This window comes from Ammospiza nelsoni, chromosome 6 (assembly GCF_027579445.1).
Source record: "Ammospiza nelsoni isolate bAmmNel1 chromosome 6, bAmmNel1.pri, whole genome shotgun sequence".
NCBI lineage: Eukaryota > Metazoa > Chordata > Aves > Passeriformes > Passerellidae > Ammospiza > Ammospiza nelsoni.
In genome coordinates, this window is record NC_080638.1 from 24,465,676 (window position 1) to 24,491,982 (window position 26,307).

At 45.3% G+C, this 26,307-nt stretch overlaps 1 protein-coding gene across 3 annotated transcripts in view; it reads left to right on the forward strand.

Moving 5' to 3' along the window:
- Window positions 1–26,086, forward strand: part of CD82 (CD82 molecule) — a 38,477-nt gene extending 12,391 nt beyond the window's left edge. For all 3 annotated transcript variants that reach the window (XM_059474345.1, XM_059474343.1, XM_059474344.1), the window contains exons 2-9: window positions 6,561–6,642; window positions 11,740–11,812; window positions 15,132–15,256; window positions 16,362–16,436; window positions 21,137–21,244; window positions 22,896–23,087; window positions 23,379–23,462; window positions 23,965–26,086. In XM_059474345.1, the coding sequence (XP_059330328.1) occupies window positions 6,580–6,642; window positions 11,740–11,812; window positions 15,132–15,256; window positions 16,362–16,436; window positions 21,137–21,244; window positions 22,896–23,087; window positions 23,379–23,462; window positions 23,965–24,042 (798 nt within the window). In that variant the 5' untranslated portion in view covers window positions 6,561–6,579 and the 3' untranslated portion in view covers window positions 24,043–26,086. The remainder of the gene's footprint in view (window positions 1–6,560; window positions 6,643–11,739; window positions 11,813–15,131; window positions 15,257–16,361; window positions 16,437–21,136; window positions 21,245–22,895; window positions 23,088–23,378; window positions 23,463–23,964) is intronic.
- Window positions 26,087–26,307: the final 221 nt, after the last annotated feature.

Genomic DNA, 26,307 nt, shown 5'->3' on the forward strand with positions numbered 1-26,307 from the left:
GCAACACATGCTTGCTGTGATAAAGCACACTGAAAAATCTGTGCCATCCTAGGAAGTCCTACAGGTGCTTTCTAATCCAGGGTCTTGCTGGGGAATGCAGTTGCTAGTCAGATAATTCACACAACAGTGTATTAATTATAGAAGTCAGACAGAAATCTGCATGTCTTACCAGGTGCACCAGGAGCAAGTCTACCTTTGCATTGTGAGCTGATAAGTTCCCTCAGAAACTATTTCTCAGGAATAGTTCTTTCCAGTGGTATTTCTGCAGTACCTTCTGCAGCTGTTGCCTTGTTCTAGTCTGCTCCCTTTGCCCCAGGAGTAGCAAATGCCGGGGGACCACACTCACGTTTGAGTCTCTGTCCTGCAGATGTCTTGCAGATGCTGTTAGGGTCTCTGTGCATGTCTGTGCTGGTAGTTCAAAATTTGTAGGTAATTGAGTGTGATGCTGCAGTTTGCAGGCTGGTATAGCTATGCTGGTCTTTCTGTGCTTAGCCCTCAGACCATCTCCTCTACCATTGAAGATGACTACTTCAGAAGAAACTCTCTAGTAGTAGATGGAATAAGAGAGGATCTGGTTTGTTCTGTTTTCAAAATTTGTAATATGCAGAAATACTTTTCTATCTTGTACTGACACCTTCCTTCAAAAAGAAAGTGTATCCATATCACTGAGATACACACATAAATATATATATATAGTATGTAATATATGTGCCTTAATTTTTAGGATCCAGTTTCTCCCTCCATCCTTCCACTATAACTTGTGAAGAGATACTATTTGGAAAATTTCCATGACAAACATAATCTTGTTTATGTTTTCAAGGTCAATACACAGCTGGTATTATCTTAGTGAAGCTTAAAGCAAAGTTCAGAGAATTCAGACTTGGGTCATTCATCAGCTCTGTGGTTATTTGCTTGCCAGAGACAAGATGTACCTCCCAGGTGTACTGAAAGTCTAAGGCCTTTGTATATTAATGTCAACAAGATGAACTCCTTAGGATATGCTTTGTACGTTAAAGGGGCTGTAACTTACAGTCCCTGCCCTGAGGGCAGTGATGTACCTGGTTAACAGGAGACTTAGTAACTCTGTCATTGTTCATTAACTGGTACTGTTGTGTGAAGCTGTCCTGTCTCATCAGTCATGATCAGGAGACTTTCTGATTGCCAAATGTCTGTTCTGCATGTGCATGGATAGAGAAGCAGCTGGGCTTTGCGGTGAAGGGTTCAGTATCCTGCAAAGAATGACCTCCTCAGCCCCACGGCTTTGTGAGCTGCCCCTCACCCAGTCTTTCCTGCGTGGGGATGTCTGCTTTGGAGCTGGGAAGTGGCCATTTAGTGAGCAACTAGTGTGCTGGCTTCTGTGGCTTCTGGATTGGGATAACACTGTAAAAAGTAACTGCGCTGGCCTTCAAAATGGCCTCAGCCTCACGCAAATTACTGTGCAGATAAACATCTTTATGGAACCAGCAGCATACTGATCCCTTCCTGGGGACACCTGCTAGTTGGGCAGAGGGAGCCAGTTGTGCAGCCTGAGTACAGCAGTGGGAGTTCCATCTCCAGGATTTCTTGGTCGATCTGTCTGCAAATGAATCCAGCTAACTTTGGCCAGTGTTGTGGTGTGAGAAAGAAAAGACAGGGAGGTGAGACAGGATCAGGGACAGCTTTAGGTATTTTAAGTGTCCGGGCTTGTAATATCTTGAGGGAAATGACCTGTTGCAATGTGTAAGACTTAACCTAAGTGAGGAAGGTGGTGCTTGCTTGTTATGTCAAGAAGCACCTGCAATTCTTGAAATCAGGTGTGGCTGCTTTGGAGGTTCCTTCAGTGCATCAGCTGTACTTTCACTCAAAGATCCCCTCTTCCACATCAGATACAAGATGTGAGAGAGGGTCAGGAGCCTTAGGGTATGTTGCAGAACCTTAGTTCATAGTGCTGTCTGCTGCATCTCTGCCTCTGTCAAACTGGAAGTTTCTCTTTGAGCAGGCAGGAGGGATAGCAGATCTGAGCCATCATGCCAACCTTACAGGGCATTCGAGGTGTTTGTGAGGGCAATGGAAATAGCAGCTTGTCAAAGCCAAACCTGGTGCTGGTTTGACCCCATCCTAGCCTGGTAGAAGTTGGTAGTAGCGTGTCCTATAGGGTCTACCTTAGTTTTATGTCCCCTGGTGTTAGAGCCTAAGGGGTGCTGGTCAGAGTACACAGAAACAACCTGCAGCTTCTTTGTAACCAATCATTTCCTGTCCTTAAGCAATAGGATGTGGAGAAGAGGAGACAGCATCCTCAGGCTATGTAGATACAGTCAAATGTGAATGCTCTTTGCCTGAGCAGGAGTATTTGGACTGACTTTCAGAGCTCAGTGCGGTTGGGAACATGTGTGCTGTCCTTAAGGGTTTGCATGATCTTTGGGCTTTTTTGTAAATCTACTGAGACAGTGATTTACACAGCTGTTCTTCTCTGGTTTGTTTTGTGGTTCTTTTCTTTCATTGCTCTCATAAATGAGCCCCTTATTTGTGCTGTACAGTAACTTGGCAGCTGAGGTGTTTCAGCTGCCAGAGCTCATCAGGGAGAAACCTGTGGAGTGAGCATGAGGGTGGCTGCAGAGGAGGGCTGAGCCCTTCCCAGCAGAGCTGCATGGCGCAGGCATGTACAGAGCTAGCCTGGGCCAAATATCATTAACTTCACTGAGCACCAAGCATGCAGTGCTTGCTGGGTGAGGCAGTACAGGATCTAATTGGATAGAGCAGAACTGCAATTAAAAATTAACTTAGCCTCTCTGCCCCTTGACTGATGTGGTTATAATGTCTGCACATGAATTTTCCCTCTCCTGCCTCTGTGGCCAGTGCAGGTCAGGAGGCAAAGGCATTCAGCTCTGCCCATATCACCTGTCCTTCTCTGGGGTCACCTTTTACAGGAGGGTGACTGGGAGTTTCACAGGCTCCTGTGACAAAAATAAGTTAACCTCTATGCTGTGATAGGACTCCTCTGCAGTTGCTAACAAGTCAGGTCTCTGTCTGCATCTCCTCAGGCACACATGTCCTGGATTTTATGTTCCTGCTCCACATGCAGGTCTTGCTGTCATTGCTGTTGCTGGGAGAATGATGGGCCTGAGACCTGGAGGTCACGAGGGGACAGGAAGTTATCCTGATGTCAGTGTAGCCTGTGAAGACTTGTTCCATTTCTTCCTGGTAGGAAACCCCTGAGTTCTGGATCAATTGATGCCTTCCTGGAATTAGTTCTCCCTTCAGGTCCTGGGCCTGAACCCTGGGCTAAGAAACACCCTGGATCAACTTCACAGCAGCTAACCAGGTTGTGTTGGCAACCAAGTTTTTGTGGCACTAGTGCCTCAAAGCAACACTGCAGAAGTAATCCTGCATATCTTTAGAAGATGGAGAATGAGAGGTTGGAAGAAATGCATTCTGCAAGCTGATGTTGTCTTATGAAATCCTCTACAGAGCTGGCGTCAGTCTGGTAATGACAGGGAAAAATTGCATGTTTATGTACAGGATTGTTGAAAAGAGTGGATGTTGCTGCTTGAAGATGAAAATTCAAATGGTTAAAGCAGTAGGAATGGAGAGGGAGAGGAAAAAACAAATAATTGTGGACAGTCAGTGGAATTTGAAAGCTGCAGACTTCATGTATTTAACCTTGCATGCATTGCTGCAAGACATTAAAGCTCAAAACTTGACCAACTTCAGAAGGCAAACTTCAGCTTTTACTGCAGCACTAGCTATGGTGCTTAAGTTGGCTTTTCGGCACTGAGTGGCATTTGAATATGCCTGGTTGTGCTAACTCCAAGCTCATCTGCTTCCAAACCTGCTTTGTCTGAAAATTTGTTGAGCTTCTGCTTCTACTGTATGACAGTGTTGGTCTCATGACTGTACAATTTCAGAAGATGGAGTTTTGAGGAGTTTCATTGATGTAGTGGACAAAAATAAGTTAATTTGCAAAGAACAGAAAACTGGAAAATCTGTAATATTTCAGTGAAGCTCTAAAGTATCTTAAAAGCTTGAAGCAAAACCTTAGATTCTTTTTCTCTTCTGACATGAAAACTGTACTTTGAATTACTTTATGGCTAGGGGCTATGAAAGAGATAGGTTGCCCTGTGGCAAGAAGAGAATGGTGGATAATGCTGTAATGCCACTGGGGTTGGATATTTGTTTTGGGGTTGTGTTTTTAATAAACATTGAAGATGGTATGCCTTTAACAAATAGCTAGGAGTAGAAGAGCCCTGTTAAAAATATTGTATTCTAGTTACCTCAGGCATATCTTCTTTCCCAGTAAACTTGCTTTGCTGCTTAATTAGCTGAAATAACTTTTATAAAGATCTTAACAGCTTTGCAAATCTGTTTTCCTGAAAAATCAAAACAATGTGGGCAGAGCTTAAGTAGGCAGCATACAGCTTTTGGTGGTAGGAAGCAAGTCAGTGAGTACTGGGACTTGCCCCTCCAGTTTGAAAATTAGAAGGATTGCACCTGGGATCAGATGTCTTAAGGTAAGAAGTCCTGTGCATTGTGCAGGAAGTTGTTAGCTAGCTTAGTTCTTGGCTAGGTTAAAGAAGAGAAAAACATATGTAATTCCCACAAGAGAAATTCATCATCACCTAGGGATCTGGCTGCCTTTGCATTCTGGTCAGACTCCAGGCTCTGGTTTGTGATCCTATTAAGAGGAGATGTGTTCATGGTGAAGCCAGGAAGTAAGCCAGCTGGATGGGAAAATTCACATCTTAGTTATCTTCTCCAAGTGCTGCCTTAGGTGTTGGTACCTTCCATGACTAGTGGCCTGAGAGAACATTTCTCCTGCAGAGGAAAGCAGGCATTCTGCTAACAGAGAGCCTTCACTCACTTTTCCTAGGTTGGTAGTGATGCAGCTGTTGTTTAGTGCATCTGTGCTGGAACAGAACCAGCTCATGGTGATGGCTGCACCCAGGGGCCCTGAAAATGGCAATGCTGTGTGTTTGACATTTGGTGTACATATGGACCAGAAACTATTACAGGACTTTTCCATGGCTCATTTGAAGGACCTACTTTTGGGTACAACTGGCTTTATGGCCTCTGACCTGAGGAGTTAACTGAAGAAAAACTGACTGAGGTGTTGCTAACGTGGCTGTGCAGTAAGAGCTCCTTAGGTGCAATGACTGCTATACAGACAAGATTTGAGACCAGCCTGCAGCACAGCTGGCTGACATTATATATCTCTTCTGCTTCCCATCTCAATAACATCAATGCTGTGCAGTGGTGAGCTTAGCACAGTCTGTAGCTGTGGTATTCCTTGAAGTTAGAGCAGCAGCTTGAGCCACAGAGTTCAGACTAGTGCTCTCTCCTGGTAGCTGGAGGGTGACCATTGCTTGTTGGGAAGGCTGGCCAGTTACAACAAGGCCCACATACCAGTTCAGCTCCAGGGTTAACCTAAATATTTAATAGGATTAAGCAAAAGCCTTTGATTGGAACAAAAGAACAAACTGGGCTCTGGTGATCCTTGGTACACTGAGGCTGACAGCAGAGAACCTTGCTGACCTTGCTCTCTCTTGGCGCTGTTCCTTCCCAGGCCAGGCTGGTCACACCAGCCTGTTATTGTTCTTCCTCTGGTTGGTGATTCTTAAAGGGGCATGGTGTGTTTGGAGCAAGGAGCTTGGTAGAGCAAATTTTAAGGAACTTAAAAGTTCTCTGTTGCTTATGTAGGAAACAACTGATTCTGGGCCAGGAAGGAGAAGCAAAAAAGCTGACAGAACCACAGAATGGTTGGAAGGGACCACTATGGTCATCTGGTCCAACCTCCCTGTTCAAGCAGGGTCATCCAAGAGCATATGACACGGGTTTGCATCCAGATGGTTCTTGAATGTCTCCAGTGAGAGAGACTCCACACCCTCTCTGGGCAATCTGTTCTGGTGTTTGGTCACATGCACAGCAAAATTGTTCTTCCTCATGTTCAGGTGGAACTTCCTGTGCATCAATTTCTGCCTGTTGCCTCTTGTCCTGTTGCTTGGCACCACCGAGCAGAGCCTGGTTCATCCTCTGACACTCTCTCTTCAGGGTGAGACAGACATTGATGAGGTCCTCTTTCAGTCAGCTCTTCTCTAGGCTGAGCAGGTCTTGCTCTTACAGCGTGTTCTTATAAGAGAGGTGCTCCATCCCTTAATAATCTCTGTTGCCTTTAATAATCTATGTTGCTCCAGAAGCTCCATGCATCTCTTTTACTGCTGTCAGGGAATTGTGGTAGCTTGCATCACTTTTCACCACCAGAAGTAGTAGCTAGGATTGATGTTGTGATTGATGCTACTATTGCAAAGTCCATATAGTGATGGAATTAGCAGTGTGTTTGTGATTAAATCTCTTCTGTAATTGCTCTGTGTCACTCTCCAGGAGATCTTGGCGGCAGTGACTACAGTGAGCTGCTGTGTCCTGTTTTACTGTCCTGAAAAGGCAACTCTGGTATTCCATGGTGTCTGTGCATATGCTCTGAGGTCCACCAGAAACCCAGAGCTCTGCACAGGGCAAGGGTGTTGCTCTGAAGGTGCCCAGAGAATCTGTCTGTGTCATAACTCCTTGTCTGTCTGCTTTCCCCTTAGGTCCTGTAAGTGAAAGAAGATGGGGTCTGGCTGCCTAAAAGTCACCAAGTACTTCCTCTTCCTTTTCAACCTCCTGTTCCTTGTAAGTATTTTGAGCATCTGTAGAGTAAGAAGGAAGGCCTGGACCAAAGCCAGCTAGAAAATGTTTTTTTTTTCTGGATGTTGGCCTAGTGTGTTCATTAAACAAAATGGCCACAGTTTTGGAAGGAGGGAGAGGACCCCTGAATTTGGGGGATGTTAGAGCCTCTGTGTTTGTCTCAGGTATGCCAAGGTGTCCAGTCCCAGTAGCCACCTGCTGCTTCCAGTGCACACAGCTGCCATTCCTGCATTGGGAAGGGAAAGCAGAAGTTATGGGTTCTTTCTGGAAGGAGAGTAGTTGTAACTAGTTTCTCTGACACATCTGGAGCAGCAGCTGAACTGTCCCTGAGCAGCAAAGCTACAAAACCTTTCCAAGTAATGGCAGTGCCCTCCTAAATAGGCCAGCCAGGCTTCAGAGAGCAGCTCTAATTTTGTTTGAGTCCCAACGGCTGGTTTTGATTTGTGACAAGATGAATTAGTCCAAGTCTCCTGTTTGAAATGGAGTTGGGAGGTGGGGGAGACTGGGACAGGCTTGTCTGGGGAAATAAAACAGCCCACTGGGTGCAGTTATTTTCAAGTGTGAGGTTTAGCAAAAGACCAACTCCTCCCAGATTGGGTCTGGGAGGGCCACACACATTCTTGCATGCGTCTTTCTGATGCCTGGATGTTGTGTGTCCTGTGGACAGTGATGGTATTGTTGGTGATGCCTTCTTGCAGTGGAATGGTGTAGTGGGGAAGTGCAAGGTTTCAGCTTTCCACGTGTCAGCAAGAAAATAGCCTGTCTCACATCAGTATCCTTTGTGCAGTGTGTAAGGAAAGGAGGGGTCAGGCTGGGAGAGAAGGGAGGGAAGTAAATCATGATAAGGTGAGCACTGCTTTCTGGTCTCTGTTCCTGCACACATCTTCACTCCTGCTTCCTGCTGGTAGCACACAGGATGAACTTGAGGCACATCTGGATCTGGTTTCCCTTGGCTTACTGTGCTCGTTTTTTGCTCTCTGTGTTTCCTTCCATCCCAGGAGTAGGTAACTGCAGTCTAATGGTCCAAAGTCAGGGGTGCTCAGAGCATCCAGGGGGAAGGTTCTTGGGAGGGAGAGGAGAGGTATTTCAAGTGCCACTAGGTCTTTCTGAGTATGATTTAGTCCACTTTAAAGATAGAAAAAATCATCTGAGTCCAGGCCTGTCCGCCTACTAGTGCAGGACTCCTCTGCAAATACCAGCAATCAGTCTCTCCCCTCTCTTGAAGAAGTGATACATTTTAAGCAGCATATAACAGCCAGTCTACCCTGGGAGGCAGAGGTGTATTTGTTAAGACAGTGTTTGAGTCTTGCTGAAGCCCAGTATCTGGCCACTGTCTAGTTTTCCTTGATGCCCAAACCTCAGTCTGAGTTCATTAGCTAAGCTCTGTGTGGAGAAAGTTCTCTTCAAGAAAGCCAGCCTAGCATATAGGAAGGGGAGAAGATGACAGCCTGAGATACTGCTGTACCTTAAAACACTGTTACTGTTTCCGCTGTGTGCTGTCTAGGGTCATTGTGGCACCTTTATTCCATGTGTCCTCTCTTTCCCTGCTCTGCTGAGCCAGGCATGGTTGCAGGCAGCCTGTGGGGAGAGATGTGCTCTCAGGAGGCAAAGTTGAACTGCTTTGTTGGGCTGACCCACGTCCATGCTGCACTTTCCTATATTTTGCAAGACTGTGAGGATGGCAGGTGCTGAATCCCTCTCAGGGTCCTGGAGAACTCCAGTTTGAGTACTCCTGCCTGGATGGCCAGTGATTGGAAGTAGCTGTTCTTTGTCTTGTGCACGCCCTGCTCCGAGCCAATCCTCTGGTGTAGCACCCAGCCCCCTCTCTGTTGTGGAAAGCTGGTCTGATTCACTAGCTGGACCTGGAGAGTAAGAACTTTGTGGTAGATGTATTGTGAGGTCTGTGCTGACTCAAGGGAGAAGCTGCTTTAAATGAGCTCTTTAACCTTGCTGTGCAGCACAAGCATTGTCTTCCCCTCGGACTGCTCTGTCAAAGTGGGGTCTCCAAAGCCACTGTGTTCTGGCTGGGCTTGATACTTGTCTGGAGTGAAGGTTTTGAGTGTGCTTCTTGACTGAGGGCAGGCTTTTTGCACATACCAGATGTTGAGGAAGGTGGCATACATTACTCCCTCCATCTCATAGGAAGTAGGTGACATGAGACATTTTTCCATTATTCTTGTTCAAGGTCTGAACTGGGGAGGGTACTTGGTAATTTTTGAGCTTTTACAGTGTGGTAGAGCTATATTAATTAGCAGAGAAACTGCTTGTATTGAGTTGCTGTGAGCTGTCTACACAGACAGTTTTTGAATGCCTTGTGCTGCTTTTCTGAAGCTGCTGAGCTTTGTGAGGAGGGTGCTTGAGCAAAGGTGAGCACCAGTGCTGCTGACAGAGCCCTGTGTCTGCTCTGAGCCTTGAGCTTAGCCTATGTGATTGCACCCCGTGCAGGCCAGCCCTGGCTGGCTGAAGTGTGTTCTTCAGCCTTGCTGATGCTTGAAGCCTGTAGAGAGATGCTGGTGACTCTTTTGAGAAGTTGAAACAGCACTTCCCTGCAGCTCGAGGTCTGCGAGAAGGTCATTTGCTATAGCTGAAGTAGTTCAGGGACTTAGTGGTATTTTGCAGTCTTGGAGATTTACTTCAGGGAGGGGTTTGACCTGCTTTGGTTGAAGGGAAGAAGGTTACTTGGACTGCCTGCTTGCTTGCTAGAAAAGATACCAGATAAGCTTGGAGTATAATCCTGGTTTCCTAATCAGAATTTAACACGTCTGCCTTCTTGGCTAGCAGACACGTGCTGCAGCACATGCTTCTCCTTAAAGGGAAGACAGCTCTGCAAGACAAGTTTAACAGTCTCTGGAAACTATTTGTTTGGAATACATAACTGTCTGTCCTGCTTCTAATCCTTCAGTAAATGCAGCAGAAGGTAGCTACCTAAAGCAAAGCCTGGAGTTTTAGAGCCTTTCTGTTGACCCCTGTGCAGGTTCAGTGTTACATCACACAATCCTAGCATGAAGGAAAGCAGTGCTGGGGAAGGAAAGCTGGGAACCCCCAGCTGCTCTTTCCAGATAGATGAATCAGCTTCATCACTGCTTGGTTTATCCAAACCCCTCTTGACTACCTCTCTGTGGGAAACTGCTGACCCTGCAATGAGGGATCTGCATCCTTCTGGCTTGGATGTAGAAGGAGATTTTGCTGAAACTGGGGGTGAAACCTCCGCCCCCCAGGGAGGAGGGGAGACATCTGTTCCCCACTTCAGGAGTTTACAGCAGTGGAACAGAGGAATTAAACTCTGTGGAAAGCAGATGTGATTTCTTCTCTGGAGGGTCTGAAGACAAGCCAGTGGCAGAAGCAGCCTTGCTATGCAATGCAAACTCCTGAAGATGCTGAGCAGAGATACTAGGTATATCCTACTAGGAAATAAATACACTCTTGTGTTTCCCTGCCTTCCCCTTGTAGTGTTTTCCATAGCAGCTCCTGGTAAGCGCACAAGTTGTGGACTGGAGCAAAGATCAGAGTGAAAACAGGCCCTGGATAGTCTGAGCACCTCATAACAAATAACTTGCCAGGAACTCAGCTCAGCAGTCCTTCTGTGTTTTGTCAGCAACAGCAAAACTTAGGTGACATATCAGGGTCAGTGATCCAAAAGGGATGTCACATACAGCCGGGTTTGCATCTTTTGTTAAAACAAATGCTTATTAAAACTATAGTTAAAATGTGAGACTGCCTTAAACTGTCTATTCAACAGTTCTTGATACTACCAAGTTTGAGAGGAATTTTTTTACGTGTCCCAGCTGTTGCATGTTCGAGGGGCCTTTTAGCTTGATCAGCAGAGTGAGCATTGTGGGCAGCATGTTGGGACATAAGGCAAAGGGGAATTCTTTTTTTCTAAGATACAGCAGCTACATGCTTTCTGAAGCTGAGTCAGTATGCTTTGTAGGTGGGAACTTGCTTGATGACTTTCTAATGCTGTCCCCAGAGCTAACTACATGATGCACCTTCTGCCAAGACAGGAAAGCTTGCAAGCAGCTTATTTCAGACTGTGGCTTTATCTTTGTTCAGAAAAGCTTCTTTGTATGAGCAGCTGAAGCCTAGAGTAAACTTTCAAAGTATGGAGCCAATGCCTGTCCATACAACCCCATCTGCCAGCTTGGTTTGGGTGGTGTTTTGGCATTTTCCACATCTCCCAAGTATTAAAGCATTATCTAATGAAGCACAGAATTGCAATCTGTCTTTAGCCCTGTTAGTTTATTTCACTTCATCCTATCTTGAAATCCTGCTGATGTGAGAACAGCTGCTTGCAGTTCTCTTGCAGTTCTTGTCCACTCGTTGTTTCTTCAAAGCCTATTTTGGACCTTTGCACAAGTGTTTTCCAGTCCTAGTTGGCTGAACAGCGCAATTTTCAGCTTATCGAACCTGAAGACTTGCTGATACATGAAGGCTAAAACAGAGCATGCTTCCCCCACCTTTCAAAGTGAGATGGGAAAATACATGCATTATCTTGGCTACTGAGTTGAGTGTCTGGATTCAGCTGAGTTCTCACAGGGATGTATTGCTCTATTAATCCTTTCCCCACATAAGACTGTGTGGTGAGCAAGGCAGAGGCTAAGGCTAATGTTTCATAACTCTTGACTCTGCTGAGGCTCAGATATTCTGACAGAAAGTAGAGGCCAAGCCTCTTGGGTTTCTCTATTTAAAAAATATTTAAAATCATGTGTTTGTCTTTCCTTGGTTCTTCACAGAAGCAATGCACTTACCTTTCGCTTCTGACAACAATGTTCTAGCAGCAGGGTGTCCCTTCCTCAGACTGTTTTGAATGGTCCTCCCATACAACATTATGTACTATTAAAATACTGTGTGAAAAACTGCCAAGCAGATCTTGGGGCTCCTGTGCAGTTGGCTGAGGCGTTCTTCCTGGAGTTGTGCTAATCCTGTTTACCCTGGGAGGAGTACCACAGGGGAGATGGGTGGGAACCGCAAAGGAATGATTGTTTTTTAACTGGAAGTATGGATAATAGCGACTGCCTCCTCTTATTTATCTAAGCTTATAACTTACACAAAGCCGTGTGTGTTTTGTTCTTGCTCTTTCAGATTTTGGGTGCCGTGATCCTGGGGTTTGGAGTATGGATTCTGGCCGACAAAACGAGTTTCATTGCAGTTCTACGTAAGGCTGTGTTTTTTCATCTTCCTTCTTTTTCTAAATTGGCTCTGTTCTGGGGCTGTGTTTGACCATGGTGTTGTCTAGGAATGGCAATACTTTTGTGGACAGTCTGTAGCCTGAGCAGTAACATGGTGTTTAGCAAGATGGGATTGTTATCAGGGACATGGTGAAAGGGAGCAGCCCTGGAGACACAGCATTCCTCTTAGTCTTGTTGATTGAAACACCACGGTCAGACTGAGTGAGACTACTGCCTCTTCAACCAACAATCCAAATATTTTGTCTTAAACACAGGGGCTAGTATTTAATCCTATTTTCACTGCATGCTCTGTGTTTTCACAGTGATTTCCTTATTATCATAATGTGCAAATGTCCCCTGTGCCTTAATGCAGTTTTGGTGTGTGAGTCCTCCACTGCTTTCTTTCTGTAATGATCTATTTCAATTTAAATGTTTTAAATGCCAAAGAAAGTAAGTACCTTACTTTGATGCTTCATGTACATTGAAAGGAGGTGGTATGTTTGTTGCTAAGCAGTAGAGAATGCAGATTTGGGGTGTGTGTGAAGTGCTTTGACTACTAAAACATACTCTTGATTACACTTGGTGAGACTTACCCTGGGCATTAGAGAAGTTCTGTATTGTGCAAAGGGCTTAGCTTTCTTCCCCTAAAGTCAGCCACAAAGTTTGACTAGAGTCTTAACAGAGAGTCTACTTTCTGCAAAAACCAAAACCTGAGCTGGCTTAGCAGAGTCTGGGCTTCAGAGGACTGTAAATGGACTTTCAGCAAATGAGTATCTCAGCTCCATCTTTCACAAGCTCTGCTTCCTTTGAGATCTTTCCTAGACACACATCAAACTTTTCTGCTTGGTGGTTCTGGTTACTTGTTGTCATTACCTTCAGAATTGCTGAGTTGGGCACCAGCCTCAGACAGTGCAGGAGGGCTGCCTGCGTATGGGGAATGCACACCAATGCCATTCATAGCCCTGCTCCCAGCTACACTGATTCTGCAAAGGGCTTCATCTCCCAAGTCCCCCTGAGCACTCTGACCTGGTTTGAGAGGTGCTGCATGGAGAAGACACCCCTGCTAATACCACACATGCAAATGTTACTCCTTACTCTGCTTTTGTGCTGTGGCAACTGGCTTGCCACTGCAGTACTAGAAGGTCAAGAAGCACAGCAAGAGGTGTTGGTTAATAAAGCAGGGGCATGAGCAGAAGCAGAACATGCAGCCTAAATGGAGCCTATCATGGCCTGGCTGTTTGCAGTACCCCTCACAGTCTGAAGTGTGCTTAGTACCAGTGGGTCAGCAGCTGATTCTCTCAGATTGATGAGTGTTACAGCCACTTGTAGAGGGAGAAGTCCCTGAACTTGGCCCTGTTTCTTCCCATTTACTTAGAATCTCTGCTAACAGAGCATTTAAGAATTTAGTTTCCTTCCTGGAGATTTCCAGTATCAGCTCTCTCCCTGCCCCCTCACTTCCTTTCCCATGCCTTGCCCCTCTTTCCCTCTGCTTTAGTAACCTAGGCATCGGGGAGGGCACCCAGCTGCTGCCAAAGGAGCCTGTTGTACTTGCTTGGCTGCCTGCCCAGCGCAGGGGAAAACACGGAGTGACGGCAAACAAGCAGGAGTTGAATGCCCTCGGAGCCTGCTATTGCAAGACAAGACTCTTGCAGATGACAACTGCAAGTGTGGCTCTTGTCCCCTGACACTATCAGTTCTCCAAGGGGCTTTTGAGTTGGAATTAGCTTTTTCTTTCTTCTAATAAGAATTTGACAAAGCAATGCTTTCTAGCACTGTGGAGGTGCTGCAGCCTGGGCACTTGAACACTGACTTGCATGATAGCTGATCTGATTTTGAGGGAGGGAATAGGGTAGGTTTGTGAAGGCCACTCCTGTAAGGCTACTGCTTCACTAAATACTTTGCAGTATAAGCACGTAACCTGCACAGCAAGAGTCACAGGGCTGGTGAGGAAGCAGGATCCTGGGGTTTGTGGCATATGTCCAGCCAGGGAGAGCTGGCTGAAGTGACCTGTGTGACAAATGGATCTGCTTCACTTCTTGATAACTGAACTTTCTTCTGTTCAGCATGTTTTAGGGAAAAAAGTCTGGAAGCTGGTGGCTTGTGCCAGATATCAGAAGCAGGGGGAAGTATATATTAGGGGGGAGAGTATCAGTCTGGGCTTGATTATTCTCCTTTAACATATTTCAGGAGAATCTCAGAGGAAGTTTGCCTCCTGAGACTTCCTTAGTTCAGGAAACTAAATGCTGAGCTCTAAAAATGTTATTTTCATTAATCACTGGACATCCAGAATTCCCCTATACTCTGTAGCTTGCAAATACAGGAATTTCTCTTAATGATAAATGAGGTTTCTAGTTACTGTTTCTAGACAGAGTATCTCTTCAACTTTTGTGCTGTAATGCAAGAAATAGTCTGCAAGAAATAGTCAGCTGACCAGCTCAAATGTAGGAGTTTTTCTTCTGTTGCTTGCAGTACTAAATGCTAAGGGGAGAGGGCTGACATCACCAGCATGTCTGAAATAACCTGACCTAAACTTGGTTGAAAAACTGCTGAGCATTCAGAAGCACAGACATTAGAAACAATAGCAGGGGATATCTAGGAGGATTTGTAAAAGTAGCTAATTTGGGTATTATATCTGTTTTGATCCTGGAATAGCGTCTGTTTGCAGGGTGTTGTGCACAGGTGCTTCAACAGCCTGTGGTAGGTGCCTGGCCACAAGCCATTCAAGCCAGACTTGCTAAGTAACCTGTCACATCATCTGTGCTCAACACTAGCTGTAGCTTGTTGCATGTTCCACTCTGCAGAGTTAGTTTGTCCCAGTGTTGACTGCAAGTGGATAAGTGAAAACAGAGTGGCTACAACAAGAAATAGTGCTTCAGAGTGAAAAGGCTATCCAAAAATGGGGTTTAGGACTTGGAAGAAAGCTTCCCTGAAGATAGCAAAGGGAATTGAAGCAAAGAGACAGTAGTTATGGAGTAGATCATCTTTTATAATACTGTTACTTGCAGTACATTCATGAGGGAGTAAAATTCCAGTAAGGAGATAAGCCTTGTTTGGAGACAGTTATTTGTTTGGAGTGACCTTGGGTCTTCCAGGCTCTGGAGTCCTGCAGGATGACTTTTAAGTCTACTTTCATCAAAAGACAACCAGAAGCATCTATTTGTTACTGTGTTTGGCACACATCTGTGCAGTCTGTTTGGAGCGGACAAAGACAATTATCAGTAGATATGGACACAGTTCTATAAATGGTGATGACAGACGTATATTTTTGTCAGTAGCTAATGTTGTTCCTTCTCCTGGCTCCTACAGAGATGTCGTCTCCCTCCCTGAAGACTGGTGCATACATCCTCATTGGTGTTGGGGCACTTACCATGCTGATGGGGTTCCTGGGCTGTCTTGGAGCCGTCAATGAAATCCGGTGTCTCTTGGGTCTGGTGAGAGTATTCATTCCTGTTTTAGAGCCAACCTTTAATACATCTCCTGCAAAATATCTGTTGGATTGTAGATGGGACTTTGGTCTCCTGGGGATGTTATTTCTGCTAGGTCAACTTAGATCTAATTCTTAATTGGCACACATTAAATTCTCCAGCAGTCAGCAGACTGCAGCAGAGCTCCTCAGACATTACTGATAATAAGCTCAGAACTGTGAATGAGAGAGGATGTCACTGACACTTCTTGCACACAGTGAGTTGAGGACTACCAACTGAGAAGCATACCCTGTCCCCCTCACCCTGACTTCCCAGTTGGTACTGTGCTCTCAGTGGTAGAAGAGCAAGTTCCAAAGGCAGTGAAAGAAAACAGGAAGAGTGATAGTATCCTGTTATGCCACATCTGTGGAAAGTGCAAGAGTTGAGAGAGACCTGTATGTCAGGACCTCTCTTCAGGCATTTCATCTATAGGAAGCTTTCTGTCCGTGATAGGTGAGATGATACATACATCTCAGCCTGCTACACGAGTCTGTCTTATGCAGAGCACATATGTATTAGAAACCAAGCATGGCACACACTGTGTGTCCTGGTATTAGCAGTATCTTGTCTAGCAATAGTAGCTGCCACCATTTAAAAGTAACCTCAGCAGTTTGCTGGTGAATCTTAAATTTAGATCCTCAAATAAATTAAATAGCATGTTTTAAAAGGGTAATTGATTTTTCTAAAAAAATATATTAAAAATTAGGTTTGTAAAATTGACTCTTTTTTTTCTGTTGAGGCTTGAGGTAGGCAGAATCCAGCTGATTGATTGAGGCCAGAATGGTCTGTGAATGGAGTTGGATGTGAGAGAGAGTCCCAGTCAAGATGACACGTGCAGAGAGGGCGTGTAAACCCTTTCCTTCCTGAAGGCTTTCTGTTGGCCTAATGGGAGAAGTGCTGAACTGCACTGCTCTGACATTGGTTCCAGCCTTTTCCTGGGAAGGCATTGTTGATAGCAGAGTTTGTCTGCAGGCAAAAAGACATTAGCTCATGTTGTGTGTAATTTCATTAACTTTTGTATACAGACCTCTCTAAAGACTGACAGTGATCACCTATTGTTTTTTGTTTCCAGTACTTCACTTGCCTGATGATAATCCTCTTAGCTCAGATTGCTGCTGCACTGGTCATCTACTTCCAGAAAGAAACGGTGAGTCTTTATTACCATGCATCTTTTCCTTAGTCTTGGCTTGGGAGAAGGGTGATACCTAGAAATTCTTTTTTCCAACTGGGCTATCCTGCTATCAGGCATAACTAGATTCTCCTTTTCTCCTAGCTCAATAGCTTTGCTATTTGATTTTTCTGTATCTGCCTCAATAGTGCTGTTTTCTTAAGGATTATGAAACTTTATTTGGTATGCAGGCATTATTTTTGGGTAGTGGGAATAGTGGGGAAAAAAAAAAGTCCTAAAATGCTTTAGACCATACCTTCTCTTGATCCTGCTGTAGACAGCTATTTGGGCAGGTAGTAGCAGTGGTTTCTACCATGTTGCCATCCCTGGTGTCTTGAGGAATTACCAGCCTGAGCACTTTTTTGACTGGTCTTCCTCCTTGTGCCATCTTGTTCTGTCCTTTCAGTCTTTCTGCATCTGTGGGTGGAACTCTTCTTGAAAGAGCTGTCCTCTTTCCACAGAAGCAAACCCAAATATCTGATGGTTCCCGTTCTACAGCTGGAGTTTAAAGCCAAGTGGTTTAATATTTTGAAGTGGATTCCTTTGTCAGGAAAGCAGTTTCACAGTGTGTGCTTCTAGAACTCCAATATGCTTCGTAGTGTAAAAGGGAGCTACCTGGTTTTGAGCTACCTAAGTGCATTGCAACAGTCCATCTTGGTTATAGGTTGACTGGCCAAGGCAGTGCCTGATCAGGTCTTCAGTTACTTAAGAGCTAAACTGGGAGCCACATTTATGCAGTGGAAACAAGTTATAGCTGTGGGGTCACTATTGGCTTCGGGTACAAGTTGTGGGTAACCCTGTCCTTTGCTGCATAGCTGTATATACTACTGTATGGCTGTGCTTACTTCTCCTCAGCCAACTCTTTAGCTAGATGGCTACAGAAAGCAGAACAGTTGAGGAGGTTATGGATGGGGCCGGGTGGAGAAGTTTGGGGCAGGGGGAAGGTGCCTGCCACCAGCATAACTGATGTAAGCTTTGTTACTGTGGTGACTGAGCAGCTGTCGGCTGGGTTCCTTGCCAAATGTGGTGTGACTGTAGCTTGCTCTCTGGGCTGGAAGAAACTAAAGGAGAAACTAAAACAGTGACTAAAACTGGTGTGTAAAGATAATTCTCAACAAACAGCTCTGACTAATGCAGATATGGAGGTGTGGAGATGGGCATTCCCCTGCGATGGGGAAATGTGACTTCAAACCAGGAAATTCTGTACCTCTGTTAGCATTTCTCCTCCAGTTGCCAATCTATTCTAGAAAACTCCAACTTTTAAGCTGTAGTTCTTCATTTAAACCTCATCAGACCAGGGAGAGTTTAAAAGTGCTGGGGATTGTTTTCCACAGCTGTTGGAGCTGGTGTGACTGACATCGTCACTTTTATAGATCTGGGAGAATGGTCAGGGAAGCTGGGCTTTGAACAAATGCTCCTGTTCAGTCCCTAATGAACAAAATGAATGGAAAAGCTGTTCTAGAGCCATTCTCTTTTCAGGGATCCTCCAAAGCACCTGCATAGAGCACTAAGAAAAGCTGCTTGAGGAAGGTCTTGGCTGAAACCTCCAGCACAGTGGTTTGGGGCTGCGCTTCAGTGCCGCTGTGCGAGTCGCTCTGCTTCGCTGGCTGTACGTCATCCCAGGGCAGCTTGGAGCACAGTGAGGCACACTGAAACTGCTCAACAGCCAGTCCCCAGATATCTATTGTGTTCTTTGTGTTTATTTCTTTCTGACTTCAGGAACTTGGTTAGATATAAAACAAGGAACAACAAGTGTGAAGGAAAATATTTTGGATCCAGAATGTAGCAAGATGGTACTCAGTCCTTCACTTGTAACTGAAGTATTTATTTCTATGGATTCACTTGAAGTTATTATTGGCATATCTGTTTTCCTTTTTGGTGTCAAAATCCTCCCCCACACTGACAAATGAAAGTATACTGGAATAGAGTTAGTGTAACTGTAAAAGGCTGAGCCTCTGACAGGAAGGCTGCTGCTTTGCCTCTCCCATGGGCATTGTTAGAGGAATGCCCCTTCAGACTGGAATTGCCCAGTACTTTTGGGAGGATGTTGATGCAAGATTCGTTTCCCTACATTTGTTGGTGGCTGAAACTCTGGGGTGGGGGTTTTTTGTCGTCAACAACATAGTAACATCACAAATGCTGCAAATGATATTCTGCTTTGTGAACTGAACGTTGCTATCACCTACATCTAGTAGATCACAAGCCCCTAAATGTGTGAGAGCCTGGGCAAGTTCTCTCTTGGCCTAGTTCACACAGTTCTGTGCAGCTTGGCTCTAAGTGCCTTAAGTAAAGGAGATTGGTGGTGTTTTGGGAATAGCCCTACTTGCTACCTATTGTTTGCAGCAGACAGGCCTGTGTGATTGCATGCAGCGACTTGTCTGGGGCTGTGGACTATGCATGAGTTTCAGAATCTGAAGTGACATGGCAGAGGAGAGCTCCCTCCAGTTTTTTGAGCCTGCTTTTGTGTGCAGGCTAGATGCTAATAAGTGCTGAGGAAAGGATCTAGCTTGTATCTGACAGGGACAGGATAGATGACTGACAGTGTCTGATAGGGGAAGAAGCCTGCACAATCTATTGTGTGATCAAAGACCTGGTCTTGCCTCTGGCATTCAGCTTTCCCCGTCTCCCTCTTCAGTAGCCCATGTGGTGGGGAGACTGACAGCCTTGCTGCTTTCTGGCAGTGAGCTGTGGCTTTGGTGCCTAGGATCTAAGTGCCCCTGCTTGGAGGTGGTAGGATTGTGCTTTCGGACACTGGGCTTGCTAGAGTGGGAAGGGGCAAGAAGCCCTGAAAGCAAGGGTAGCCATTTCCTGAGGTATTCATGTCTCACACAGTGCTAAGTCCTGATAACTTTAAATGGGTGGAGATGGTTAGAATGTTGAAAGCCTGTGCATTCTGTGTGCCTTTCTGGCTTGTTGCTCTTTTAGTTTTCCTCTGCCAGGTGCTTAAGGGTGAACAGCTGCAGATGCCTGTGTTTTCCCTTTGGGCTGCTTTATAGGTTAAACCCACAAGCAAGCTGCCTATGTGGCTCCAGAACTGTGCCACTGTTTGCATAATATTCCCCCTCTCTCAGATTGCTTGCTACAACACCTAGGAAAGCCTGAATTTTTTTTTTCTTTAATTTGAAATGCTTCACTTTTTGAAACAAGAGCTGTTTGCAGGACTTCTTTGCTGTTCTTTTGTAAGACTAAGGGCAAAGCAGACATACAGCTTCCCTATGCAGCTGTGGTTGGGGACATCAGGTTCAAGTCCTGTCTGCTTGTGGTGGGATCCTGCAGAAGTGGCAGTAGGCTCCATCTGACCCAATAGCTAAGGGGCGGGATGGGCCCAGGGTAGGAAAACAAACCCAGCTCTCCTTGCCTCCCTCTGCATGTGGAGCAGCAGTGTGCAGGAGGGGTCAGGGTGGGAACTCACAGGTTCAGTAACTGATAAGGCTTATGGCAGCAGCCAAGGCCAATCTCATTAGTGAGAATCAGGTCAGGTTGCCTTGATTTGAAGGGAAGAAAAAGGGAAGTGAAGTAATTAAAAGGGGAAGAGATAGACATCATGAGAAGAAAGATCATGCAGCTCCCATCCGTCTGGCCTGACATAGCTGATCCCAGTGAACTGAGCTGCAGTTTTCCTAGGAAGAGGAGTTGCTGGTGTAGAGAAGCTTCTCTCAATAGTAGGCAGTGCTTCCTCTTGCTGAGTGTCCTGGTATTTGTCATGGTCATTGAAAATGCTTGATAACAGAAGAAAAGAGAAAACCCATTTCCACTGATTTGAAATATGCTGTAGCACCACAGTCAAAAAGGTAATAGGTGGGATGGGAACATCCTGGTGCTTAGGTTGATGTAAGTCTATCCTATGCCTTGGGTAGTCTAATGGCACTTTTCTTCAACCTCTTGTGAATCTGAGTCTGTCCTTAGCAGTCCTTATGTACAGGCTGGTTAAGAAGAGCTTCAGAAGTAGCTGGGAGGGAGAAGGTGAAGGAGTCTGCCAGGTGGTAGCTTGCACCTCTCATCAAACTGAAGGGTGTTGTAAATATCTCTGGAAAAGGAATGGTGGTGAAGGGATGATTTGATACACCTGAACTTTGTGATAAGACTGTTAATGAGCAGTTTAGGTAGTTGTAATACGTCCTGTCTTAATATAGAAACAGGACTTGTGGGAATTTGGGGAGAGGTAGATCAGCACCTTGTGAAAAAGGCAGGTTTCCATCAGCTGTGTATCAGCAAACCCATCTCCATTCATGAGCAGAGTGGTTTACACCTTCTCTGAGCAGTGGAGATGAGCTGCAGTGGCAGAGATCCTGGAGCAGGGTCTCTGCTGCAGTACAAAGTTAGAAACACATAACCTGTGAGTCCTTAAGGCAGTGTTGTCCTTCAGCTTGCACTTACCTTCCACATCTGTCTTGTCTGGGGCAGGCAGTTAGGTGTTCAGCCTGTGTCTTAGCAAGTAACCATACTTGATCTGTTTCCTTACTGCTCTCCTGGTTTGTAGGCTTTCCCCATGTCCTGGCAAGGACTTGCTGGTGCTTTGGCTGTTGAGCAGCAAAGCTGCTGCCCTTACCTGTACTTGTTAATTATTTGCAGTCAGCTTTTATGAGTGACTGTAGCTTTGTATGTGTATCTGAAAGACCAAATAAAAGGCTACAAGAACTGATAATCTAACTCTCCTGCCTCTTCTTTTTTCTTGCCAGTTGAAAGTTGAGTTGTCTGGCATAGTTGTAGATCTGATTGAAGAGTATGACCCTTCAAATGAAGATAAGAGGAACTTGCAAGATGCATGGGACTATGTGCAGATACAGGTGAGTCGTGGGGGGCAGCAAGAGGTAGATGATGCTATTTGTCAGTGCAGGCAATGACCTTTAAAGTAGGCTGAGGACAGAAAAGCAACTATTGCATATTGATCTGGCTGATCTACAAAGTGGCCTGTGAGGTTTGGTGCCTGCAGACTAGAAAATGGTCTTGCTTGGTGCTTCTGTTTCAGACCCTGAACCATTCTTGTCTGCTAAGTGTTAGAGCTAGCTAGTGTTGGCTGTGTGCTAGTGTATCTAGCCTGTCAAATGGCTCTCCAACACTTCTCTTTTTCTGCTAGGCCTCCTGAATACTAATGTGTGAAAAACATTCTGTACATGATTTTTGTAACAAAAAGTCCCTAGTTTATTGCCAGGCAAGTCAACAGCACCACCTGCCTTACTACTTGGTGCATGTTGTTTGCTTATTGTGATGGTTCTTTTGCAAGTATCGGCGTTCTTGGGAGCCATCCAACTGCCCATGGTTTCTGTTTTAGCATCAGGGTCAGCTCTTGAGCAACTAGAGGGTATTCAAGCACACTGGAGTCATGACAGCTGTTTACTGCCAAACCACAAGCTTCAGAGCTGGCTGGCTGTTGTAGTTAAACACATGGCCAGCGTGGGACTGATGGGTAGTAAGTATAAGTAACAGCATTTGTCTTCTGTCTGTTCTTTGCTTTGCACAACACTGACCTGCAGTGTTTCTCCTCCTTGGAGAATGAGTTATGTATGTTTTTTCACTGCAGTTGTAACTCCTTGGTAGTGAACTCAAGAGAAGCCTGATTCTACTGTGGAGAGAGGCTGCTGCTTGGGCCCTTCTTTTATGTAGGAACAGAAGAAAAAGGTTTTGCAGAGATAGAGAATTTGAGTGTTAAGAGTCTACTTCATCTCACGCACTGGAGTTAGTATTTGAAAGACGGTGGGGTTCTGTAAACTGGGAGTTTAAAGTCCAAATCTCTTGTGAAGGAAATGTAGTTCCTTCTGGAGGCTGTGTCTTCACAGCACCCTTTTGGAAACCAAATGCTTGTCCTGATGTGGATGTTCAGCTGTTTGTATCTCATGTCTATTATAGCAGAAACGTTACTTTTTCTTTCCGAGCAAAGAAGGATTTTCCCTAAACTTCTACCTTGACATAGGACAGCCTTTCTGCTCTGTACTGCTGGGCAAGCACAGGCATCCATGCTTAGGATCTTACTGCTTGCTAGACTTCCCGATGTGCTTTTCCCTTCAGCAAGTAGGGTTTTATCACGTGGCTCTATAGGAATGTAAATGTTTCTTTGGACGGAAATTTTCCCTATCCCGTGTTGCAGCCGGTCCGTGCTGCTCCCAGGCGGGCGCTGGTGCGCGGTGCCGAGCGGGGGCTTGGCGGCCTGGGGACGCCACCGTGTGGCGGCTGCTGCTGCCCCGGGCCGCGGCGGAGACCGGGGCCCTTGAACTCTTGTTAGCAGAGTGACTCTTCGGTAGGAAATAATGTCCCTGTGTTCTGGGAAGCTCTGTACATAAGCAACCAGGGTGGTGTTTAGTGCTGCTAATTCATGCAGACTGTATGGCATGACTGTTCTTGCACCGAGAGCTCCTGAGTGCTTCTACCTGCCTATTGTCATGTGCAGTAATCTTGCCAGTGCAAAGGGTAAGACTGTAATGATTTCTCTGTCATTATTAGATTGCCTGCTGTGGCTGGACTGGAGCAAAGGAATGGGAAAACAATGAGATTCTAAGGAACAAAAGCAATACTGAGTATCCGTGCTCCTGCTCCAATAGATCTAAGGACTTAGTGGAAGGAAGAGGTTTCTGTAATCTGGAAGACCCTCTCAATGGCACTGCATCATATGCTGACTGGCCTGTTCATGAGCAGGTGAGTGAGCATGTCTGGGCCCTGTGAAGCTTCCACTGAGGCTGCCTTGTCTTTGTTCCTCTGAAAATCTAGAGCACTTCTTTCATGTCCTTATTGCTTGAAGTACCTGTGGAATGTGGGGCAAGGGGGGACAGGGTGACAGGGATCCTGCCATTTTCTGCAAAAACTTCCATGAAACATGGTATAGCATGTAACTGGGATAATTCTGTGTGCAAAGATATGTTATGGATTTTCAGTTTTGACATATTTAGATCCATGCTTCTCTTCTTTGTGGATGTGTTTTCTCTATAGGGATGCATGGATGGTGTAGAGGAGTGGCTGAAGGACAACCTTGGTATCATTCTTGGGGTTTGCACTGGTGTTGCTGTTATAGAGGTAGGTAATTTCCTGACATGAACCAATAATGTCTTCTCATGGAGACTTTTTTAAAGGCAAAGCTGTTTTCTCAAGTAATAGACACCTGGTTTAATGACAGTGCAGTTCTAGCCTGTGGTTGTGTCTGCCTGAACTGTGGCTTTTGTTGACTGGATTAAAAATCGAACAAAGCCTTGTCTACTTGTGGTTCTGCCTGCTGTATCTGACTTTTGGCAATTCTGTAACCAGAATACTGAGGCAAGCAAAATCCCACTTTAGTGAAATCCCATTTGTTGCCTTAAAAAGCCCATAACATAGTTTCCAGATGAAGTCACATCTTTATGAAGCCAAATTTTTTGTCATTTCAGTTTACTGCATTTGCCTTGTGTTGAGGACTAACTCTATTCACCTGTATGGTGTCATTAAAAGATGTTCACTGTATTCTGCTCCCCAATATCACCTGTTCTTCCCACCTTATCTCTCTGGTTGCTGATTTTGTTCCCGCTCTTCATACTTGTTCCAGCTGCTGGGGATGATACTGTCCATTTCGCTTTGCAAGAACATACACAGCGAAGACTACACCAAAGTGCCCAAGTCTTGAGTTGGCTACTCCAGAGCTACGGCACCGCAGAGAAAGGAGCAAACAGAACATTACTGCCTCATACACTGTCCAACAACCATTATTTCTCTGACATCCCATTTCTGATACCGCTCTGCTAAGAACTGTTAGAGCTGCAACACAGCCTGATCTTCTGGCAATAGGGCCCTTGGGCCACCTGCATCCTGCCTCTGGATTATTTCTACTTCAAGAAGAAGAACTTAAACTATCTTGTGTCACATGAGACACTGATTAACCTGAGGGGACAATGCTTTTGCTGTCTGCTCCATGTTAAACAATACTATTCATATCTTCATTTTGCAACCCACTGGACCTAACATACAATAACTTTTCTCTCCCTTGCTCTTCTGCACATCTTTTCACCTCCCCACTGAAATCTCATGAGCCAGGAATTCTGTTGAGATTCCAGTGCTTTGGTAGCTTCACTTGCTTCACTGACTTGTGGTGGTAACTAGTCATGCTTTATAGGCCTTCTCTTCCCTTGCAGTTGACCTGATTCAGCTCCTACTGTGCATCTTCCAGCGTAGGTTCTGATCTGAAATACAGAGAGCTACTGTCACACTCACTTCTCCTGTTTCTGGAGTCAGCTATGCCTTGCCTTCAGTGGAGCTCTTCCCTTTGAGCATGATGAGAAGCCACCAGGAGGGAGCCAAGCCTACTTGTTTATTCCTAGTGTGACCTGGCAGATTGTGGTGGTGGTGCTCAGCTGCTTCTGGAATGAATCCCTTGGGTTTTGGATTTGACACGTTTCTCCCATTTGCCTCTTTATCTTCTCCTCTCCCCCTAGCTCTGCTTTGCTGGCTCCTGTCAGCTTGGAGGTTACTTCAGAGACTGCTGCATACTGTGGACTCAGCCCCAGGCTGGCTCTACTCTTTGCATTCTTGGTTTGCCAACTTTATAGAGATTACAATTAATTTGATTCTTCCCCTGCTCCTTTATGAACATAAAATTTGTTAGCTGTGGATTTAGATATGAATATGGAAAGATCTGACTGGATTGCTGATGCTGTATATTGGGAATATCACTGGTATCAGTGCCCAGTATAGGTTCTGTAGCTGGGATGTAAAGATAAATTGCTTTTATTTTAGTTGTCCATTCTTCTGACTCCACTGTGGTCTGGAGCCATGGCTGCATCCTGAGTTCTGCCTCAAGTGCCAGCACTGCAGCAGATAAGTAGCAGATTCTGCAGTTGTGCAGGCTGCAGGTTTCTGTGCTAATGCCTGGGCTGTTTGTTCTATTGACCCAGTGGTCAGCAGCAAGGAGTGATGTAGACCAGAAGAATGTAGGAAATGCACAAGAAGCACTGCCCCAACTGCTTACATAAGAGAGCTGGGTGCAAATCCTCCCTTTCAGAGGTGTCTTGGGCACAGCAGATTTCCTGCTGTTACACATGGTACAATGACTGTGACATCAGGAAGCTGGATGGCAGATAAGTGGATGGTCCTTGCCAGGGACCTGTTACAAGGTACTTGGTGAGTGAGCCTTTGCCTTACAGAGGTGGTTCCAGGACTGTCTCCTGTCAGGGGTGGGGCAGGTAGTAATAACCCTACTCGGTAAAACCAACTTGGTTTTCCTTCTGGGAAGAAAGGCTGGTGCAGAGAATCAGGGCCCGGCCCCAGCAGTGAGTCCCTGCTCTGTCCTCATCTTTGAACAGAGTGATGACTGGGGAGAATGACTGGGCAACTGGTTTTTGTGGAGGTCTGATAAGCTTTGCAATTCTGAGATATCTGCCCCTTCCTGCACAGATCCTTCAAGCTGACCTTTTCTATAGCAGAAGGCACCTTTAGCAGTAAAGCTTGCTAGCTTTTGTAACACAAAGTCTATTCTCTAATGAGTTCTTATTTGTAAGATTCTTGTTCAGTTACAGATGCCAATGCTGACCAGCAAGTAAAAAGGAGCCCATTATGGATTTCTTTTTTTGTTTTTGTCTGTTTTTAGCAATGTCTTCCTACTGGAAGAAATGCATGTACAGATATAAAAGTCTAGAGCGTGAATATTTCTGTAATAAAGACTTTGCTAAAAAATATATCTCTCTGCCTGGGACTTGTGTATTGAAGTGTTTTCCCCTTGCTTCCTCTCCACCCCTTTCTGCTTTACGTGCAGATCACTGACATCTTGTTTGTTCAAAGTACCAAAAGGTCTGATGCGCATGTGTGAGATCAGTGTGGGCTCTAAAGATCCTGCCCAGCAGTGGGAGGTTACAATTTTTCTGGGCTGTATTCTAAAGTAAACTTTTTCTTGTTTTAT